Source organism: Taudactylus pleione, unplaced genomic scaffold, assembly GCF_031769625.1.
Source record: "Taudactylus pleione unplaced genomic scaffold, aTauple2 ptg000206l, whole genome shotgun sequence".
NCBI lineage: Eukaryota > Metazoa > Chordata > Amphibia > Anura > Myobatrachidae > Taudactylus > Taudactylus pleione.
Window position 1 is genome coordinate 5,533,136 of NW_028284608.1, and position 20,662 is coordinate 5,553,797.

Consider the following 20,662-nt stretch of genomic DNA (forward strand, 5'->3'; position numbering starts at 1 on the left):
AAAAACACTTTACAGCGCTTTTGTTTTATATATTTTTCTCTTTCTGTATATCAATTTCATTATATTTTTTTTTTTTCAACTATATAAACCATGACTCTCCTTACACTTCTTGCAGGACTTTACAGTGAAGTCCTGGAAGAAGATTAGCCAGCAGCAGGTGGCAGTTCTGAGGATCACATGTGACTCAATAAGGGGGGGGGGGGTGTCAAGGTCTCAATTTATTTTATTTATTAACAGTTTCTTATATAGCGCAGCATATTCCGTTGCGCTTTACAAATGTAAACATTAGTAGAACAAAACTGGGTAATAGCAGACAGATATATGGGTAAGAAGGCCCTGCTCGCAAGCCTACAATCAATTGTTTTATTGAAGCTTTAGTACCCAGTTAAAGTGACTGGAGCTAATTGGTTTTTGGGCGCCCATAACTTATGGTATATGTCACGCCCAAAATGCAGAGGATTGCACACTTAAAGCAGCTTCTCCCATCTAATATGACAGTTAAGGCACCCAAAAGCCAGGCACGCTGCAGTTAAGGCACCCAAAAAGCCCTACTTATATAGAGGATTACTTGAAAACCTCAGGAGGGTGTGAGTAGAAATCCGCAATAAGTGAAAACAATTGAATAGCTCCCGGTCACAATAAACAGGAGCTACGGGCATCGCAAACAATTGAAGGCAAGGCTACTGCAGTTAGGATCAATGATTCATAGCCACCCTCCCCTCTTCCCCCTGTGACCAGGGAGAGAGGAGAAGCTCCTGAACCCAGGCTGCAGGAAGACACTTATGGCAGCCGCAGGTTTCCCAGGCTGGCAGGAGGCGACAGTGGGGAGGTTGCTGTCCAGGTGGGCTGAGTCCAGCAGCTGCTGGAAGACTTGCTGCCGGCAGGCTCCTGACAAGAATGCAAGTGGGTAACTCAAAACACTACTTGGCTAAGGTTTCAGTTAATAAAAAGGGCTACTCAAACCCAAAGTGTAATATTTTGAAATTACAACCTGTATTCAGCTCCATTCCAACAGTTGGAGCTCTTCCCACAGTGCTAGCTCTGTCCTAAGGGGATGTAATACAGGTGGGCTATTGGTCATGTCATGCGGATGTCACTAGTAACAATTGATTTGATAGGCTACTTACTTAATACTATTAGTGCAACCCAAAACATGGCTACATCCTGTGTGTTCAGGCGACAGGTACGCTTTTAAGCCATTTAAAAAAAATAATAAAAAAATATCATACTAATGATGAATGGTATGCTGTTGAGATGGGAGTACTACAAACACCTAGATGCCCATGTTAAATGCTAAGATGGAGGGAAAACCAATAAGTTCAAATATATTTATTTAAAAACAAAATGGAGAGTCTGATATGAATGGTATATGGTATTACTGTAATACACAGGTTCTCAAACTCGGTCCCCAGGACAGTGCATGTTTTCCAGTTCTCACAGAATCACAAGTGAAATAATTAGCTCCACCTGTGGGTCTTTTAAAAGGTGTCAGTGAGTAATGAATACACCTGTGCACCTGCTTTGGTGACCTGGAAAACGTGAACTGTGTGGGGTTCTGAGAACCACTGCTCTATTAGATTTGTCTAACAATAGGTTGAAGGAACACTTTCTATTCACATAGAAGTAATGAAGTTTGCTATAAGATCTGGTTTGGCTCTTCTCCCCCGTGAACAGTTATACAGGTGGCCCTAAACCGAGCTGGACAATAGAGAGCGGAGACAGACGAGCTATAACCAGAAAATGAGATGTACAGAGAAAAGCAGTGTCAGTAGCGTAGCAGAAGAACTTGCCTGCAGAGGAGGGCATCAGAGGAGCAGATGAAGCAGGGAGAGGAAAGAGGTTCACATCTGAAAAACAAACAAAACAAGACCTCAGCAGAGATAAAAAGTGACATGCAATAAAGAGAGAAGACACCCCCAGTCAACAGAACACAGAACAGTGTTTATCATAATAATGACATCATTTTACAGCGCTATTCAACTAATATGCTATAATGTGGTTCAACAGGCTGACATTTTCCCCATGCCTCCCCAAATACCAGACCCTGGCAAGGCCTGTCTTCACAATAGGGATCATCACTACACTTCCTGAACATTGGCACAAGCGGGTTGTGATCTATGCGCGCGACACTGATGCCCAGCACCCGGGGTACCTGTACTGAGAGGAAGGGGAGTTTAATCCAGAGACCTCAACAAGTTTCAGTATGTAGTCAATTTCCATGTGATTTGGAAAACTCAAATTTGGGCTTAGGGGGTACTTTAGTTTTGGCTAAGTGTTCATTATGCAAGGAAAAAAGTCCAATTGCAAACTTCTGTAAGAAATACTCCCAAATAGCACCCCAGCAATCCTGTATTGTATAACATGTTTCATTTGGGTCTAGCAGAGGAGCACGTATCAAGATAACTTACATCAATTGCTCACAACAGACATGAAAAGGTTAACTAATGCTGGGTACATACATACTGGTAGATATATTGGCTGATCAAATGATCGGACAATATATCGTATGCGCGTCGGCCAGTGTATACCAGAGATGTCTGAACGACGTCATTCACAGACATATTGCGTTGGCTGTGCAGAACAGCCGACGGCAGATATATCTGCACGTCGTGCTGCGTGTACGAGTGGTCAGCAGCACGACAGCTTCAGGCTTTGGTGGCAGTTCAATTAGGTTTGATTTGGGTGCGGGCAAAAATGAATCAAGTAAGCCATATTTTCTGTTACAGTCAATCTACTAAACACGCCTGCATTTCACCAAGAAAAAAAAAATGATATGCAATATAATTCACACCTACTTGAATAGCAACCTTTATCTTGGGAAAAAAAAACACCACTTTATCAACACAACAATATACAAAAACTAAAACAACCCAAAAGGCTCAAAAGCAATAAACAGCAGTATGACAGACCCCTGCACTGGCACTTTTACCAAGAGAAATCAAGTAAAAAAATAAATAAATAGGGGAGCTAAACTTAGGGCAAACAAGTGTCCTGCTTTCAGGAAAAATATCACCGTCTTCTCAGAATTGCAAGCCATAAATTATCATGGACAGAATCATGTAACAGGAGGTGCTATAGTATGATATGTTATGCGTATTCCTGTGACAGACGACACCACACAAGCATTTCACAGGCTCACAGCTAGCTTTTATCACCTGCCCTCACAGAGACTAACCCTGGATAATATTACCACAGCAACCCACCATACGCTACTCCCTGGAGCAGTGTTTCCCAACCTCAGTCCTCAAGGCACACCAACAGTCCAGGTTTTAGTTATATCCATGCTTAAGCAGAGATGGTTAAATCAAAATAACAGAGGTACTAAATTAAGACTCCTGCGCTCAAGTGTGGCTATCCTTAAAATCTGGACTGTTCGTGTGCCTTGAGGACCGTGGTTGGGAGCCCCTGCCCTGGAGTAACAGTCAGGACTCTATTAACCAGTATTTTTACAAACAGATGATTCCCAGCCACATTCTTACAGGATTTAAAGTTACAATTATATATTTTTTTTCTATGCTCTGTATTGCTTTAAAAAAAAAAAAAACACTTTAAAAAGGAGGCAATTCAACTGTTTTATTGCACCCGGTCTCCTGCCTAAGGTAATCGGAGTGCTATATTCAATTGTTTTTGGACAACAATGCCTTATAGACCGGGTTTAGCCGCGTAAAACTGCTAAACCCATTTGAAGATCTAGTCAGTGCCCAAACACATTTCTGCTTGCCACCTCAGAAGGGTGCAACAGAAATGTGTCCTCCCACGGCTATTCGCGCCCTAACGGTGCAATAATTGATTTGCTGAGTCTGGCGCCCATTAGTCAGAGCCACGGAAGCAAACACTTCAATTCCCCCCAATTCATGTGGAAGGAAGGAAGGAAAAATAAATAAATAAAAAACACTCTAGTACATAAATCCCATATGGAAATAAGCAAACTGAATGCAAGGTGCTGATTAATCTATTGATGGATGAACAAAAAGTTGGGTGGGAAAAACCACTAGTGATTGGATGAGCAGCTATGAGGAATCTCAGTCTATCGATTCCTATCATTTTGTGGTGGGTGGGGCAGTGTTATTATAATCACCAGCGTGAATTACTTTTGGGATTCAAGGAGGATGACTGGGCTCGTTTTTCCCTTTGGATTACACTTTTTCCTTTAAAATAAGATATGGTTGGTATTTCCCTTCACAAACTGCAAGAATGGTCATGTATGGGAGAATGGAGAAATAGGTTATTCGGTTAATGCCTTTTACGATTGAGGGTCGAATTACATTTGTATAATAGATGTGGGTTTTCAGCACATACTAGAACCGGTCAGTTGGTCTACCCGATACCTGAAAGCTCATAGGTGCCAGGTAGAGCCCCAGCAAGCTTTGACCATTTGTTTGTGTAGCGCCCCATCCATGTGCCGACCAGCTTGGGTGTAATACATAAGTTCAGGAAGTCTAGCACAGATCTAGTTGAGGAAAAGTTGGTGGATGCAAGGGTGGGGGGTGGGGTGGGGGGGGGGGGGGCAGGGTGGTGGCCAGCTACAGACACCAACAAAATTGAGTCCTACAGTGGACAAACTATCTTGAATGGTTGGCCATTAAAAGCACACTGGTTTCCTGACCTGTGTGCTGCCCAGCAAGAGCAGCTACCCAACATTAAGGGTAGTAAACTTTTTGTGGTGTAAAAAAAAAAAAACTCCAGGACAGAAACCTGCACAGCTGCAGACTCCCTTATTACAGCCAGCAGCGAGCCCATTAGGAAGCTATAACAGCCAGCACAGTGCAGTCCACTGGAAACTATGCAAAGCAACGTCACCTCCCCATTGTAGAATACTCTACTTGCAAACATTAGAGAACAAGGTTTCTTTGTTCCCAAATAAAAGCTCCGCCACTTCCCAAAGATAATAAGATGATCATCTAAATATGGACTTCAGAGCACAGGAGATGAATGTCAGCATAGTGCAATTATTTAATCACTTCTGCAATGTTGGCCTAAGATTTGGAGTTAAACACAAACCAAAGACAATTTTCCATGCGATTTGTGTAGCCAAGACCAACAGATCTAGGACAGACACACTGGTAAGCGGCAACAATGGCAGCTCTAGCAGTACTTGGAAAAGGGGAGTGACAGCCCTACCAAAATAAAAGCACCTTAAGCGCAAGGGGTTCTTATGACATGTGGAAAGATTTCATGGGTACATGATCGTGTTGACAACACTAGCAAATATGACACCCGGCCAGGTTTACCTTTACAGTAGAACTAAATACCAAAAGCAAACCATTCAATCTACACATAAGTGACACGTAGGTAATACACAGACTTGAATCAGTTCTACAATTTCAGTCACTGAGAGGGAGCTGTCATGGATCACTAACCAGGAACTTATAAATGGTCAATTCTGTGTCGTTAATGTCCAGGTTTAGGTTTTGTTTGTGATATTGAGGCTAAGGGCCATATTCAATTACCCGCGATAAGCCATTTTTGGCAAAAAGTTTCCGCCAATGACGTAATTTCGTATTCAAATTTCAAAGACTTTTCGCCGATGCGAGAAGTCTACGCCTTGTAACCAGCAGAAAAGATTCACATGAATGCAGGCGAAAAAAAGTGCAGAATTGGGGTTTTGGGGAGCAAAGTTCCGGGAACACCCCTGCAGCCTTGGGACAGTCCCCCAAAAGGTAAACTGTCAAAAAAAAAAGTTTAAAATATACTTTATATCACCCCAGAAAAGTACTTTTGTTTTGGCGTTAGGGGACAAACTTAAAAACTAGGGAAATAGACTCCAGGGGGTCCCAAGTATGCCCCAGGTGTTTTTTTTTTTTTTATTGCAGGTGCATTTATTTTTTTTCAAATCTCACTTTAGCAGATTTTAACCATGCTTGCACCCTTTTTCATCTACCCCAAATTTGCAGGAGAGGACTTTTCGCGGCTAACTGAATATGCCTCTACTTATTTTTGCCACAAAAAAACCTGCTAAATGCTATTCTTCACCACTTGTGCAAAGACGCTAAATAGCAGCTATGGAGAGCATTACAGCACACCAAATACCTTCAGCAGGGCTATTCGGGGGGGGGGGGCATCTAGTGTTCCCTCTAGCTCCGGCGGCAGGCAGGGCACCGGAGTTAGAGAGGGCAATCTTGTGCGCGCGCGCCCGAAAAGGGGGCGTGGTTATGAAAAGGGGGCGTGTCTATAAGACGCGTCCCCTTTTCGTCATACTTGGGGGCGTGCCCGGCGCTTACGGACATGCCGGGCAGCCCCCAAGCGCTGCAGAAAGGGAGAATATGCATGCGCCCGGCATCTATTCTCCGGCGGTAACCGGATCACCGCATGTTTGTCCACCCGCGGGACACTGCGTCCCGCGGGTGAGAGCGGCTCCCGCAGGCTGTAAGGGCAGGGCGCTTTTTGCCCTCCTCCTGGAGGGCAGGGTGCTTTTTGCCCTCCAGAAGGAGGGAAGGGCGCTGCGTCCCGCTAAAACAGCCTAGCGGGAACGCTAGCATCTATATTGATCCCCCATGTCAGTGCATCTTTTGGGGGGTGTCAGGCTGATGTCCCCAAATCTGACAGCACTTTTCGTCGGTTTTGAGTTTCGCTGGGGTGCGTTTTAGCGTCCTTTGGAATTGAAGAGGGCGAAAAGCGGCCGCATGCACGAAAAGTGTTTTCTCCAAAAACACGCGATGTAGGCGGAAAGTCAGTTTGAGAAAATCCAAAACTTGGCTGACCTGAATCACCTCCTTTGAGAGACTCTGCTAGGATAAACATTATCCCACCTGTTCCACAGATCCTCAAAATATGTCCTGTTGGGAAACTTGAGTTGAAGTTACGAAGCACTGGTCTACTGCATTAAGTCTCACAGATCCACTTCACAGAATCCTCCTATAAACTCCAGATTCCAATTTAAAAAAAACAAAACAAAAAAAAACACCTCACTTAGAAAGCCCCGACCACCACATTTTCCTACATCTCAAACCTCATCTCCAAATACACACATATAATCCACTTTCCAGTTACTTACTACTCATGGGATTCCCCATCATACCCCCATCAGATCATCTCCCAGCCTCCAAAAACTCTACAAAACCCCACGCATCAATCACCCAACTCTACACACACTGGGCACAGATATCCTGCTGTTCCATACTCCAACCCGAGTCACTTTCACCTCCATTAGATTGTAAGCTCTCAGTATCAGGGCAGTCTCCACCTTTATTTCATATCCACCTTAATTGTTGCAACTTTGTATCATAGTTTGCGTGCGCTGCCGACACCCACATGGTTCATGGCAATTGCACTCCAACAATCCCAATATCCTTTTCTTCAAACTAGTATCCCTTGAGGTGTGCAAACATTTTGAAACATGTAAATATACATTGGTGAGAGTCACTCACTCCCTTGGCAAGACAGTAGTTGGGGGAGAGGCACTCTAGCCCTGTGTCCCGCTGAACATTTCTCCTCCATCCCCAGTCATTTTCTATGAATGCCGAGTTTCTAGATTGAAAAGGGCAACCTTCCAATGCCGCCGCGTGACGCCACCCTTTTCAAGGACACTGCAGGGAACAATTATATGCCCGACTGGCTAATAAGGAAAATAACTTGGACTAAAATAAATACAAGCAAACATTATGCATTGATGAATGTCTCCTTTATAACAAAAGTTCAAGCTGTATTTTAGGTTTAATGGTCCTTGGGTTAGGAGAAAATTGATTAAATGTTAATGAACATTAAAAATCAATGCAAGAATATAGGCTACTTATTTTCTTCTTTATTACTTTACCTTCTGTTCGAAGAAAATGTGCTAAATATGTACTCTGTAAATAAAATACAAGACGCTCGTCAGTCCCCAAGCCAAATAAGAAGCATGAAAGGAGATACTGCTGCACTTCAGCACCCCACCTTACTAGAAAGCAGGAAACCAGAGATGTCATTTTAAACATGTACCTAAAAGCCTCAACTGATTCAAAATAGACATTGCAATCTATTAGCCCAGGGGAGAGCTGGAGACCTGCCGGGCAAGAGGGAAAATTTCTGGGCAAATAACGACTGAGAGTTGGGTGAAATTGGGTTATCACTACTGATTCAACGGTTTTCACCCGCGGCAGTGAGTAATTGGTGGCCGACAGAGTAATTCAATGGTTGCTCTGTTCAGACGCGAATGCCAGGCGCGCCAACCAGGACTTTAGACTGGTTTAGCCATTTTACCCAGCTAAACACGGTCTATGTGGGCACGACATACGTGAAAAGGCATGGGCATCCAAAAACAATGGAATATTCCCCCCCCCCCCGATCTCCTGTCACTTTAGAGGGGAAATCAGGCACGATAAAACAATTAAATCGCCCCCTATGGATAGGCTGCACCACCACAATTAGATGGCTGTCATCGTGGTGTAGAGACCAGAGATGCCCTGTATGGCTCTGCTACACATGGTTTTTTTTTCGTTCATAGTGAATTCTGAGTTACAGGGCCAAAGTAGTTAAAACATATTCTTTATATTAAAATCACTCACTGGAAGGGTGTAGATTTCTATTTTGTATATATTGTTTATATAAACAAAAACTGTGAATCTTACATTTTGCAGAGTTTCAAGTTTTAGTTTGATTTATAAGCAGTGAAGTATTTACTATTGCAGACACCAAACGCAGAATTTAGCTCAAAGGGCGGAATTCAATTATTTCCATCCCCTATCGCGCCCGACGGAGCTATTCAATTCTTGCTCCTGTCGGGCGCGATCAGCTGCCAAGCGCTACATTTCAGCTCGCAGCCCCTGGGGGAGGAGAGCTGAAATGTGCGAAAAGTGACATGTTTGGGCGCCCAAACATCACTTTTCGCGATCGCGCCCAGCACTTTGGTCGGGTTTAGCTGCTTTACGTGGCTAAACCTGACCTCTATGGGCGCAATCAGCACGAAAATCTTAGACAATTGCATAGTGGCCCGCGATCTCCTGTCACTTTAGACGGGAGATGCGGGCCGCGAAAACAATTGAACTCCGCCCAAAGTGTTGCTATGGCAAACAATGGGGGGATTGGAATAGAGATCAATTCCAGATATTGATGCGATGTGTCGGCATTGAAAGTTGTCCCTCGGAATTGCATTGTCATCACTTCGATAATTGGCACCGAACAGATAGACTTCATCCATTATAGCCATCCAGGTTTGTGGCCAGATAGACAGATGAGACTCAATATGATTCTGCTTCATTGCCCGAGTGTCTCATTGTGCTGTCACTATATGGCACTGGTGAAATAGGTAATGCTGGGTACACACCGACAGATACATTGGCCGATCGGCCAATGTAACTGCTGCCAGTCGGCCATTGTGTACCCGCGACATGTCGGTGAACGTCACCGTTCACTGACATATCGCATTGGCTGTGCTGTCCATCGGCAATTGTGTACAGGCAGACTGCCCATACACACACACACAGAGCGGCAGCCGTGAGGAGAAGGGTGGGACACGTCCACCGGCTGTCGTTACCCGCCCACCGGGACCCGAGGGCACAAGCAGATGATGGCTGTTCAGTGTGTATGAATGACCATCATCTGCATATATATCTATCAGGTGTGTACCCACCTTTACATTCTATGCACCTTATTTGAACAGATAAAATTATTATTATTTAACTACAGCACCACTTTCAGAGCCCCCGTTCTGCTACAGTGATTGACCTTTTAATAAGATGTGAGAAATTAATATTTGCATTAACTGTACAGATAAACTACGATAAAAACCATTTCAGTACGATTACCAAGACATGTAGAGGTTTCCTAGTTACCAATAACCTGGGCTAATAAAGTTCAGCCAATATTAGACATGTGCAACATGAGCTGCTACTTGCATCTCAATCATTCAAATGTTCACTTGGAAACTGCATGACATTAATTTGGTGAGAGATGCTATATTCGGTTACACATCACCAGAAAGCTAATTAAGCACAAAGTGCTGCAATTGTCACGTTGCAAAATAAGCCCAAGTCACAGCTGAATACAGGAAATTAGGTTGTTCTTATGTATTCTCCATCCTGCGGCAGCCACAACAATGCATCTTACCCAACAGCTCTGGGGGACAGGAACCAATAACATTACAGCGTTCCAAAGCTGCCTTGTTATGGTAAAACATGTCTATTTGTCAGAATAGTTATTTATCCCAACAGTCGTGTTTCTGATGTATGAGCTACTGGGGAGGCCTACAAAGAAACTGCTGCATGCTCTAGACTACAGTACCATAACACTATCTTGTAGCCCTATTTAGCAGTAAATATTTGTAAAGTGCCCCTTAGCATGTGCAAATTTATACCAAGTACACCCTGCGTCATGTACCCTTCAACCAAGCAAAGTCTTTTAATACAGATATACCACTTATTATGAAGTCACTTTAACAGGTGGAGTCCCCCCCAAGTACCAACCGCAGGTAAAGAAACCTTATTCTAAATAGCCCATGACAACAAGGTAGGTGTAGTGGTTAACACTACTGCCTATCACTGAGATCCTGGGTTCAACTGCTACCAAAGACCCAACTGTGTGCAGCTATATTCCCCCCCCCCCCCCCCCCCCCCCATCATGTTTGCATGGGTTTTCTCTGGGTACTCCGGTTGACTCCCAAAAACATACTGGTAGGTTAATTGAAATCTGACAAAACTTTAATCTAGTGTGTACACGTGTGATAGGGAATATAGATTGTAAGCTCCACTGGAGCAGGGACTGATGTGGACCACCAAATGCTCTCTGTAAAAGTGCTGCAGAATACCTAAATAACGGGTTCTCTGCTACCACCTCCTCACCAGAACTATGATTACTGCTGGCTACACAGACACACGGCTGGGAGCACACATTGCAATTCATTCCTCACAAAGGCCTGATCTATGAGCAGTAGTACTAAACGGAAGAGTAAAAGTACTAAACGGAATACCAGGATGGAGGTGGCAAGCCGGACACACACACACACACACACACACACACACACACACACACACACACTGCTGCCATATCACAGCCGACTGTTCTTCTCACTACCAAACTAGGTCAAAAGCAATACAGCATACAACTAGCATCTCCTGTGAACTGAACATTAATATTTCATATAAAACCAACTACAAATTAACTTTTAATTTGTATAGTAGGTGTAGAAAGAAAGAAGTGGTCCGGGCAGACAGGATGAACTCCCCATAGACAGCAAAATTCTAGAGAAGAACAAAACAATATATAAAACAAATACATATCAAATTAAAAGATACAAATTTTACATAAAAGAAAAAAAAAAAAAAAAAAAAAAAGTTTAGAATATATTTATCTTTATACAGAGGTTTGTTTTGGAACACGCTAAAACTTATTGTGCAGGCATTAGAACGCTGAAAAACGAAATTACAGATAGCACAATGACGTATATTCACCAAACACTGAACTCTGCTTGTAGAGATTCCAGGAACCATATACTGGTTCCCCGAGGGGGTAACTTACACTCAGGGTCAGATGGGGGGCTGGGCTGTTGGCACAGGCAGGATTTCCTCCCCTGTAGAACAAGGTTCATAAAAGTAGTATGACATTCAGGGGTTTAATAATGAATGAGGGAAGTAGGAGAAAGGTTTGAGGGGAGGAAGTGGAATTTGAGAAAGGAAATTGTTGATCTTCTGGTAACGGATGATCTGGTATTTGGTAAAAAATCAATAAATAAAATAAATTAAAAAAAAAAAATGGTTAGATGAACACAGGGGCGTTCAAACAGCGAGGTAAAGGTAGCCCATCCGCCACTGGAAATCATCACTAGGTTTCCCACAAACCAATATCTGGAACATTGCGAGGTACACACATGGTTCCATTATTCATTATTATACACACTTTTACCTACCCATAGTGCCAAGCTGCTTAAAAAGAAAATACATACGTGTGATAACGTTCCCGCTAGGCTGTTTTAGCGGGGCGCAGCGCCCTGCCCTCTTTCTGGAAGGCAAAAAGCGCCCTGCCCTCACAGCCTGCGGGAACCATCTTCACCCGTGGATCGCAGTGTCCCGCGGGTGAAGAAATGTGCGGTGACCCGGTCACCGCCGGAAAATAGACGCCGGGCGCATGCGCCCGGCATCTAATCTCCCTGTATGCTGGGCTTGAGGGCTGCCCTGTGTGTCCGTAAGTGCCGGGCAAGCCCCAAGAGTGACGAAAAGGGGACGCGACTTATAGACACGCCCCCTCTTCAATGACCACGCCCCCTTCTCAGTCGCGAGCGCGCCGAAGGCGCGCGCACGGACATGCCCTCTCTAGCTCCGGACCCTGCCTCGCGCCGGAGCTAGAGGGAACACTACGTGTGATATATATTTGTTTTCATAACACACAAAAACATTGGGCCCCATCTCATAACGAGACACAAGCCAGTTAGCACTCGCTAAAAGGGGTTATGTCCTCCTTTCAATATTTAACAAACAGCTGTAAACTAAGATTACTGTCAATGGTCACTATCACTTACACCATCTATAGATAGTAAGAGCGATATGGTCCCCATTGCCAGCAATGGGAACCCAGGAACAGCCTTTAGTGGCTTAGGCAAAGCCTTCTGGGCACTGGCGAGCCCCCGCCAGGTGACAATGTTATGCACATGAGCAGACCATTGCTGGCAGTGATAGACCGCTAGCAACAGTGTGAAGGTTGCCGCTGAGGGGGATGTCGCTGGACCTCACCAGTGGCATACTCGTTGGTATCACTGCGATACTAAACTAAATATGCTGCTGGTATTAAGGACCCTTTTTAATAGGTGCCCATTGTCTGCAAGGTAAAAAAAGATCTTGAAATATATTCATTGCTTTTGTTTACGATTCACTATTGCTGGTTCTTACGTAATTTCCTCAAGACACGAGATTGCAGAGTAACGTGCTATACTGCAAAAGACATCTGATAAGCATAAGTACTCTGTATTTTACCATGGCGGCTGTAATCTAAGGCTTCTGAGATCTTGTGATTGAGTTGTCGTATTCACAGATTTACAGTGAAGCCTACACGTCAATCAAAACATACATACGATACTGTCACCCATCTGCACACACACACAAAAAAAAAACTGTGCGCAGTTACAACATATTACTAATGCTTCAAGTTATTTCCCCATCATCTGTAGCAGTACAGTGTTTACTACGAATTTAACTACCATCTCCAATATTCAAAGCTTAAAAAAAAACAACAAAAAAAACCCAAATGTGGTGCTGTGAACATTACTAGACCCAAATGAAGAAGATTTATCATTAGTGTTTCTTTCTTAGTGGGAGTTCAAACTACATATCTATAGCCGGGTATCCACTTGCAAATAGTGGAACGACAGTTCGATTAAAACATCATAATCGTACAGTCATTCCTCATCCCCTGCAGTGCCTACACTGAACGATGTCGTTCAGTGCAGGCACCCTCCCTCATCCCTGAACATGGCCAATCTGTTATCGGCGGATTGACTGGCATGTTCAGGCGATGATTGATGTCGGGAACGACCAGAGGGAGCGCGCATCACTGGTTGTTTGACACTTTCATGCACGATCAATGAGCAATTGAACGATTACAATATCGTAATTGTTCAATCGCTCATTTATATCTGCAAGTGGATACGCGGCTTATGACTCAACTGCATTTGATTACATACATTTGACTACATTGTCATGCCAACTAACTTGGCTTACTCTGGGGACCCTTGCATTCTGCTAGCTAACTTATTTTACAATGAAAGACAACTCTGCAATTCATGCTGCAACACTGTTACCGCTATTTCCCCTTGCTCGAGTTACTGTAGTGTTGCAGAATTTTTTTGCAACTTAAAAACCATACAAGATATTCATTAATCCAAACGTTACATTCTCCAAATAAATAAATAAATAATAGGATGCAATCACCTACTGGAGCATGATATAACAGATTAATAGAGGGAAGGGATGAGAGAGCCTGACAGTCACAGCCTCTGCATCCGACACTTACTCAGCAATGAATCAGATTCTCCCAGCAGCTGGCACAAATCAGACCCCACCCCGGCAAATCTATTATGCACACTCACTGGCCACACAATATAGAAACATGGCCGCCAGGTACTTGGCACAGGGCAGAGGTGGGCAGCCAGCATACTGCAAGGATGGAGCTCGGACACAAAAAAAAAACGACCATTGCAGCAAGGCAGACATGTTGGAGAACAGGAGAGACATGCAATCACATCTGGTTAGTGCCTCATGGCATAAACCAGATTCTGATATCTGACGCCTCACGTTTCATTTACAACCCACTCTGCCATCTCCCAGGTCTGACTCCAAAGCAGCTCCATATGTGACTATTCACCCTATTGTCTAAGACTTGTGCTTTACTAGTATCTGATCTGCAAACTCATCTATACCCTACACACACTTAGAAATGGGTTTACATTATGAGTCTATCATGTGCTTTCCACATAGCAGGCCTTCCGCTGCGCTACAGCCCATTTAGAAAATAGATGTTAAATATAACGTGACACATATGGCAAGCATCCACCAAGACATAATCAGTCCCAAAGCTAGTAAGTAGGCCAGGGACTATAGAACTCCAGCTACAGGGGAAAATATATATATATATATATATATATATATATATATATACATACATACACACACACACACACAGTGTGCATTCCTATGCAACATGGTATAGCAGGGGAAGGCAACATGTGGCACTCCAGCTGCTGTGGTACTACACATCCCAGCATACCCTATAACAGCTTTATCATGTACTAAAACCACAAGACTGTGGCAGGGCATGCTGGGATGCATAGTTCCACAGCAGCTGGAGTCACACGTTGCCTACCATTGTGTTATGGCACTATTATAACAAGTATTGTTGGAATTTTGGGGTTGTACCTTCCCACATGTGAGATCACAATGACCTCACCTCAGGCACCATGGAAGAGAATGGGAGCACATAAGGGGCCATATGGGTGTATGTATGTATGTTACATGTATGTATGTATGTATGGGGTCTCCCTCATCCTGCCTATGAGGGGGATGTGACCTTCGCCAGGATGGGCGCCAGATGTTGCCCCGTGCCCCCACTTACCCACAGACCCGGAGGACGGTGCTGCCGGCCGGACGGGCTCTTCCTCGGGCGCGCTGGGGGTGACAGTCGGTGCGATGGGCACGTTGCTGCTGCCGCCGCCGATGCTGTCGGGCTCCTCGTCCTCCGGTGAGGGCTCCAGGCTGTCCGAGTAGCTCCTCCGGTCTTCCTCGTCCTCCTCCTCCTCTGCGAGCTTGGCCGGGGGGGACACGGAGAAGGTGGGGTGGTGAGAGAACTGGCCGGCTCCCCCGGTCAGGTCCAGCACCTCGTCCAGATCAGCCCATCGCCGCCCGTACTGCTCCTCCTCCGGCGTTTCGGGAGCATCCTGGCCGGCGTGGCTGGATGAGACATGCGAGGATTGGTCCTCCATGGCGGCTGTGTCGGGAGATACGGGACCGGCCGGACGGTGGGAGCTGCGTGTTGGATGCCGGCTGCCGGGGAGAAGAAGTGCGCCACCCGTCTGAGGAGAGCGGCGATAACAATACAGGATGGGGAGGGAGACACGCCCTGGTGACTCAGGCTCTGCCAGGAGCAGCAATCATGGCGGCGATGCTGCTCCCACCTCACAGGAGAGGAGACAACCAGCCACAGCGGCGGGCGTCTGCTGACTGACAGCCCTGTCCACCACTACGAGTTCAGGAAGGCTGCTTGGGCGGGATCAGCGGGGGATCTTTGACCAATCAGAAAGCGAAGCTGAGGAGAAATGGTGGTTGCCATGGACACCGACGTGGTCTGCTACGCCTCAGTGTATTCGAAAGACAGTCACATCGCATAGGCTGTGCAGCCGCTCGCTGGGAGCATTCTTTGCTTCATTGCTGACCATCAGTGACAGAGAGCAAATACTGCTGCTGGGCTCATGCTCAGTGCGTATGAAAAGAAGCCATTGTTACCTAGGGGACATGTTTACTGCCAGTAATTTTGAGTTTATTTGATGAGTAAGGTCCCCCACACGCGGTGCGATTTTTGTTCTAAACCATATTGGCGTTTTTGACCGATTGGAACGACATATATATATATATATAAGTGCCATGTGTGGGCGTGATAATCGTGGTCGCTGATCTCTCAAACATGCAGAAAGATCTCGACCTGTCTTTCAAGACTTGGCACGCATCGTTCCGCGTGTACGTACGACGAACAATGTCATGGACGATGAACGATTTGTCGTCAATTTTCCTGGCCGCTCCCCTCCACCATTTTGTGCCAGCCGACAGGATGATAGAAGATGCATTGTGAGATTGTTTGCTGCCAAACATATAGATAACGGTTTGCAGTCGTTAACGACCCATCTATATCGTTTGTACAATCATTCCATGTGTATACACAATATCTCTTTGGGAGTTCAAGTGAAATCGCTCTCGAGATTGGATCGTTACCTACATCATACCGTGTGTACCCAGCTTAACACTTATTAAAGTTAATAAAAAACGTGTGGACTTCTGTAGTGCAATTCCTGGGGTCTATAATCTGTTCTGATGAGACCAAACTTAGCCTGGGGCATATTAATGTTTTATTTAAAAGGTAGCGCTGTACAAGTAGCTGGTGTCCTTTATTGTACAAGCATAGCCATTAGACTATAGCTCATGTATCCAGACTTTTGCTATTCTTACTGTGACATCTTTCGTGAGCTCCTCACTGATCCTGACAGTGTGCGAGCAGGTCACGCCATTCCTGGATCAATAAGTAAGGTATAAAGGCAGTAACGTGATTGGTAGTAACACTACCATAGAATGGGGCGGTTTGCTTGCATGGGTAAGATTTATAAGCAGGTTGTGACCCCAGAACAAAACGAATATATGCAAAGACAACATGTATTATATGAAGCAACAATTAACTGTTGCAAACGAGGAACAAGCCTTTTTCTGGAGAACCTCATATCACCCACTAGCACAAGGTGCTGTGCCTAGGTATGTTCCAGCATTATTTCCTTGACACTGCATTTTACATAGTTATTGTATGGAGAGCCTTGCTCATGAGAGCTTACATTTCATTCTAGAAGGGTAGTGGGTGGGCACAAAAAGGGTGAAGAGAGAAGACATGGGGAATGCAGAGGCTGGAGTTTAGGAGGAGGGGTGGTTGGCTTCAATACATATATAAGTTTTAAGGGAACGTTTGAAGGCTAGGAGGTATGGAGGCAAATTAGATTAGGAGTGGGAGGGCATTCCAGAGATTGGGAGCAACACGGGCGAAGTCCTAGAGGAGAGAGTAGAAGGAGATAATCTTTGAGTAGGGGAGGCGGTGGTCATGGGCAGAGTGAAGTAGGAGGGATAAAGTGTAAATGAGACTAGAGATGTAGGAAGAAGCAGAGTGGTGGAGGGTGTTGTAGATGAGAGATAGAGGATTGAATTTGATTCTGAGTGGGACAGCTGGCCTGTCTCAGTGACTGGCAGAGGGGGCAGTAGAGAATGAGCTATGATACAGGAAAATGACATGGACAGCAGAGTTACAATGGATTGAAGAGTTCTGAGGCAGGAGATGGGAAAGCCAGAGTGGAGTACATTACAGTAGTCTAGGTGATAGATGTTCAGAGCATGAATTAGAGGATCTACAGGGGTTAAGAAAGGGCCTGATCTTGGATATAGGCTATTATGGATGTGAGAATGGCAGGACTGGATGTGGGGGAAGAAGGAAATTGCAGAGTCGAGTATGACATGTAGACAACAAACTTGGGGAACAGAGAAGAGGGAGATGCTATCAACAGGTGAAGAGGGAGAAGTAAAAGGGGCTAGGACAGACCCATGAGAGACCTGATGGGAAGGGGAAGACATGGAGAGATGGAGGTGAAGACATAAAAGGAGTGTTTGGACAAGTAGCAGGGAAAAGCTGAATGCTGCTGTGTCATGAAAGAGTAAGAGAATAGAGAAGTGGTCTTTGGATTTGGCAATGAGCAGGTCATCAGTGTCCCTGGTGAGAGCAGTTTCGGTGGAGTAAAGAGCCTGAAAACCAGATTGGAGTGGCTTGTGGAGGGAGTGAGCGGAGAGAAAGAAGGTGAGGAAGTTGTATACCTTCTGCTCAATGAGCTTGGAGGCTAGGGTAGGAAAGAGATGGAAGGGTAATAAAATGAGGGGTCAAGGGAGGTTTTGTTTAGAATAATGGAGACCAGTGTATGTTTGAAGGATGAGGGGAAGGTGCCAGAGAAAAGGGATAGGTTGATCAAGTGGGAAATATGTTGGGAGTGATGATGGAAGAGGCCCTTAAAGGTGGAGAAAGAGAAGGTTCAAAGAAATGATACATAAGATGCATTGAGGAAAAGGAGGACCTCAACATCACCATGTCATTCGTCGGGCCTGTGTGTGAGAGAGAAGGAGAGGCACAAATAGGAGAGGGAATCTATGACGGCAGTGTCAGTCGGAGATATCTAGGCTTCCATGACAGCAAGGTGGTTGCGTGAGAAAGAGATGAAAGGTCAAGGGTTGGGGACAGTCTGTTGCAAACAAACCTGGCATTCCAGAGGGTGTATAAAAGGGGCAAGACAGAATAAGATGTAGATGAGATTGAGATTAGAGGGGTTGCACAAGTGCTAGGGAAGGTTGGGTTTGAGGTGAGAGGGTTGAAGAGTGAGGATAGAGTTAGGGAAGTGAAGGAGGAGGGGACATTGTAGCAGGGTGAATGTTTTGAGAGTGGAGGTGGGGCAAAAGTGTAACAGGTATAATGACAAAGGTACAGTAGTAGTGCTGTAGCCAATAGATAAAGGCAAAGATAGCAGAGGCAGGAATAAATGCAGAGGATATGGCCGCTTAAGCAGAGACAACAGCAAATTAAAAAGACAACATGATAAAATAGTAAATGGTAAACAGGCGCAAATGGGGCTTTAATAGTAGCCAAGGGATTACATGAAGGACAGGGGAGGAGAGTGGGCAAGAGCGGACATGTCTGGTGCTTGTAGCGAAAAATGTCAGGAGCTAGAATAGGAAAATCCAGTGGGTGAGAAGTTCCTTAAAAAAGGAGGGTGTAGCCAGTTGTCCTGTGCTCAAGCCCAGACAGGAGGATACATGTATAGGCAGCCAGGGAGGCCAAGTAGCAAGTGGAGAATGATGGCAGGAGCGTACAGGACGTATGGGCCAAGAAGATGATGCGCAGGTGTGAACTGGCCGAATCCAGGGCCTTGAGTAGAGACAAAGCCTGGAGCTGGGTCAGGGAAGAGAGAAGTGCTGTTAAGATGCCGAATGCTAATACAATCACAGAGTTCGGCAGATCATAAAATAGAAAAAAAATGAATAAACCTGGAAAAATTGCTTTACTTTCATAATAAAGCATTTTTCCTGTGGGCACCCCAGACTGAGAAGACATTAGCAATTACCCGCTGTCCATGATAAAAAATAGGCTTCCCCAATGGCTGCCTCACATCTGTAGTGTGCTCATGGTTCCTGTGTTAAACATGTTTATGGTTTCTGCATTTTATGCAGATGTAAAGCACCTTGAGTCTTTTAGAGAAAATCTCTATATAGATAAAATTATTATTATTAATATTATTTTTACCTAATGATTATTATTAACTGCTGTTGTGACACATGAGGATGGGGGGCTGGAGTGACAAATGGGGGGCTGGAGTGATGCATGAGGGGCTGCTGGAGTGACAAATGGGCTGGAGTGACACATGAGGGGCTGCTGAAGTGACACATGGGTGGAGTGACACATGGAGGGGCTGCTGTGTTGACATATGAGTGGCTGCTGGAGTGACACGAGGGGCTGCTGAAGTGACACATGGAGGGCCTGGATTGTATCATGTGAATCTGTTTTTTTTTATTTTCAGTGTATTTTATGTGGATGTGGCTTTTTCAGTGTATTTTATGTGGATGTGGTTTTTTCAGTGTATTTTATGTGGATGTGGCTTTTTCAGTGTATTTTATGTGGATGTGGTTTTTACAGTGTATTTATGTGGATATGGCTTTTACAGTGTATTTATGTGGATATGGCTTTTAGAATGTGTGTTTTATGTGGATCTGGAATGTTTCAGTGTATTTTTGTGGACCTGGCTTTTTCAATGTTTTCTATATTGCTGTGGCTTTTTATTTCCCTTTAACAGTTACCTCAAAGTAAAAAGGTAAAAAATGTTTTATATTGAAAAGATTATTATGTAAATTATGTATTATTTTCGGTGTGCTGGGTTTGCAACCAGCCTGGTTAAAAACAGGTGTGCGACATGTTCACACTCCAGTACAAACGTCATACCAGGGGCGTGGCCTAGTCAGCACAAGGCCATGCCCCTTTTTTGTGCGCACGCCTTAGGTGGCCACATGATCTAGGCTCTTTTACATACCTACAGATATGTTTGGCCTCTTTGCCTCTGACTGGTTGGCAACCCCTGCTATAGGGTATGTAGTACCCACATAATGAACAAACTTATACCAAGGAATGATGTGGTCTGGCATTTGTGAGTGTTTAAAGTGGGGTGTGTTGCACAGGTCTGTAAAAAGGAGCAGGCTTTACTGCCAGATATTAGGGCCTGTGTTTTAATCGGTATATGTTAAATAGAAGTTACATACTTATATCATACATCCGCTCAAGGGCATTCATTCATTTTATCAAAAGGATGAATAGCCTCTGCGAGATTCTGCTGTTACATCCTATCTTTAGGGCCGTTGAGAGCTGACACGGTCCTAAGTACTGAGGGGGAGGAGTGTGATCAAATCCAGGAGGCGTGGCCACAGCACCT

At 44.8% G+C, this 20,662-nt stretch overlaps 1 protein-coding gene across 3 annotated transcripts in view; it reads right to left on the minus strand.

Moving 5' to 3' along the window:
- Positions 1-15,623, minus strand: part of RTN4 (reticulon 4) — a 67,737-nt gene extending 52,114 nt beyond the window's left edge. The window contains exons 1-2 of one of the 3 annotated variants that reach the window (XM_088478006.1): positions 15,013-15,623; positions 1,791-1,847 (exon numbers count right to left, since the gene is read on the minus strand). In XM_088478006.1, coding sequence (XP_088334132.1) covers positions 1,791-1,847; positions 15,013-15,379 — 424 coding nt within the window. In that variant the 5' untranslated portion in view covers positions 15,380-15,623. The remainder of the gene's footprint in view (positions 1-1,790; positions 1,848-15,012) is intronic. The other 2 variants (XM_088478007.1, XM_088478008.1) reach the window with 2 other exon arrangements.
- Between the last annotated feature and the right edge of the window lie 5,039 nt (positions 15,624-20,662).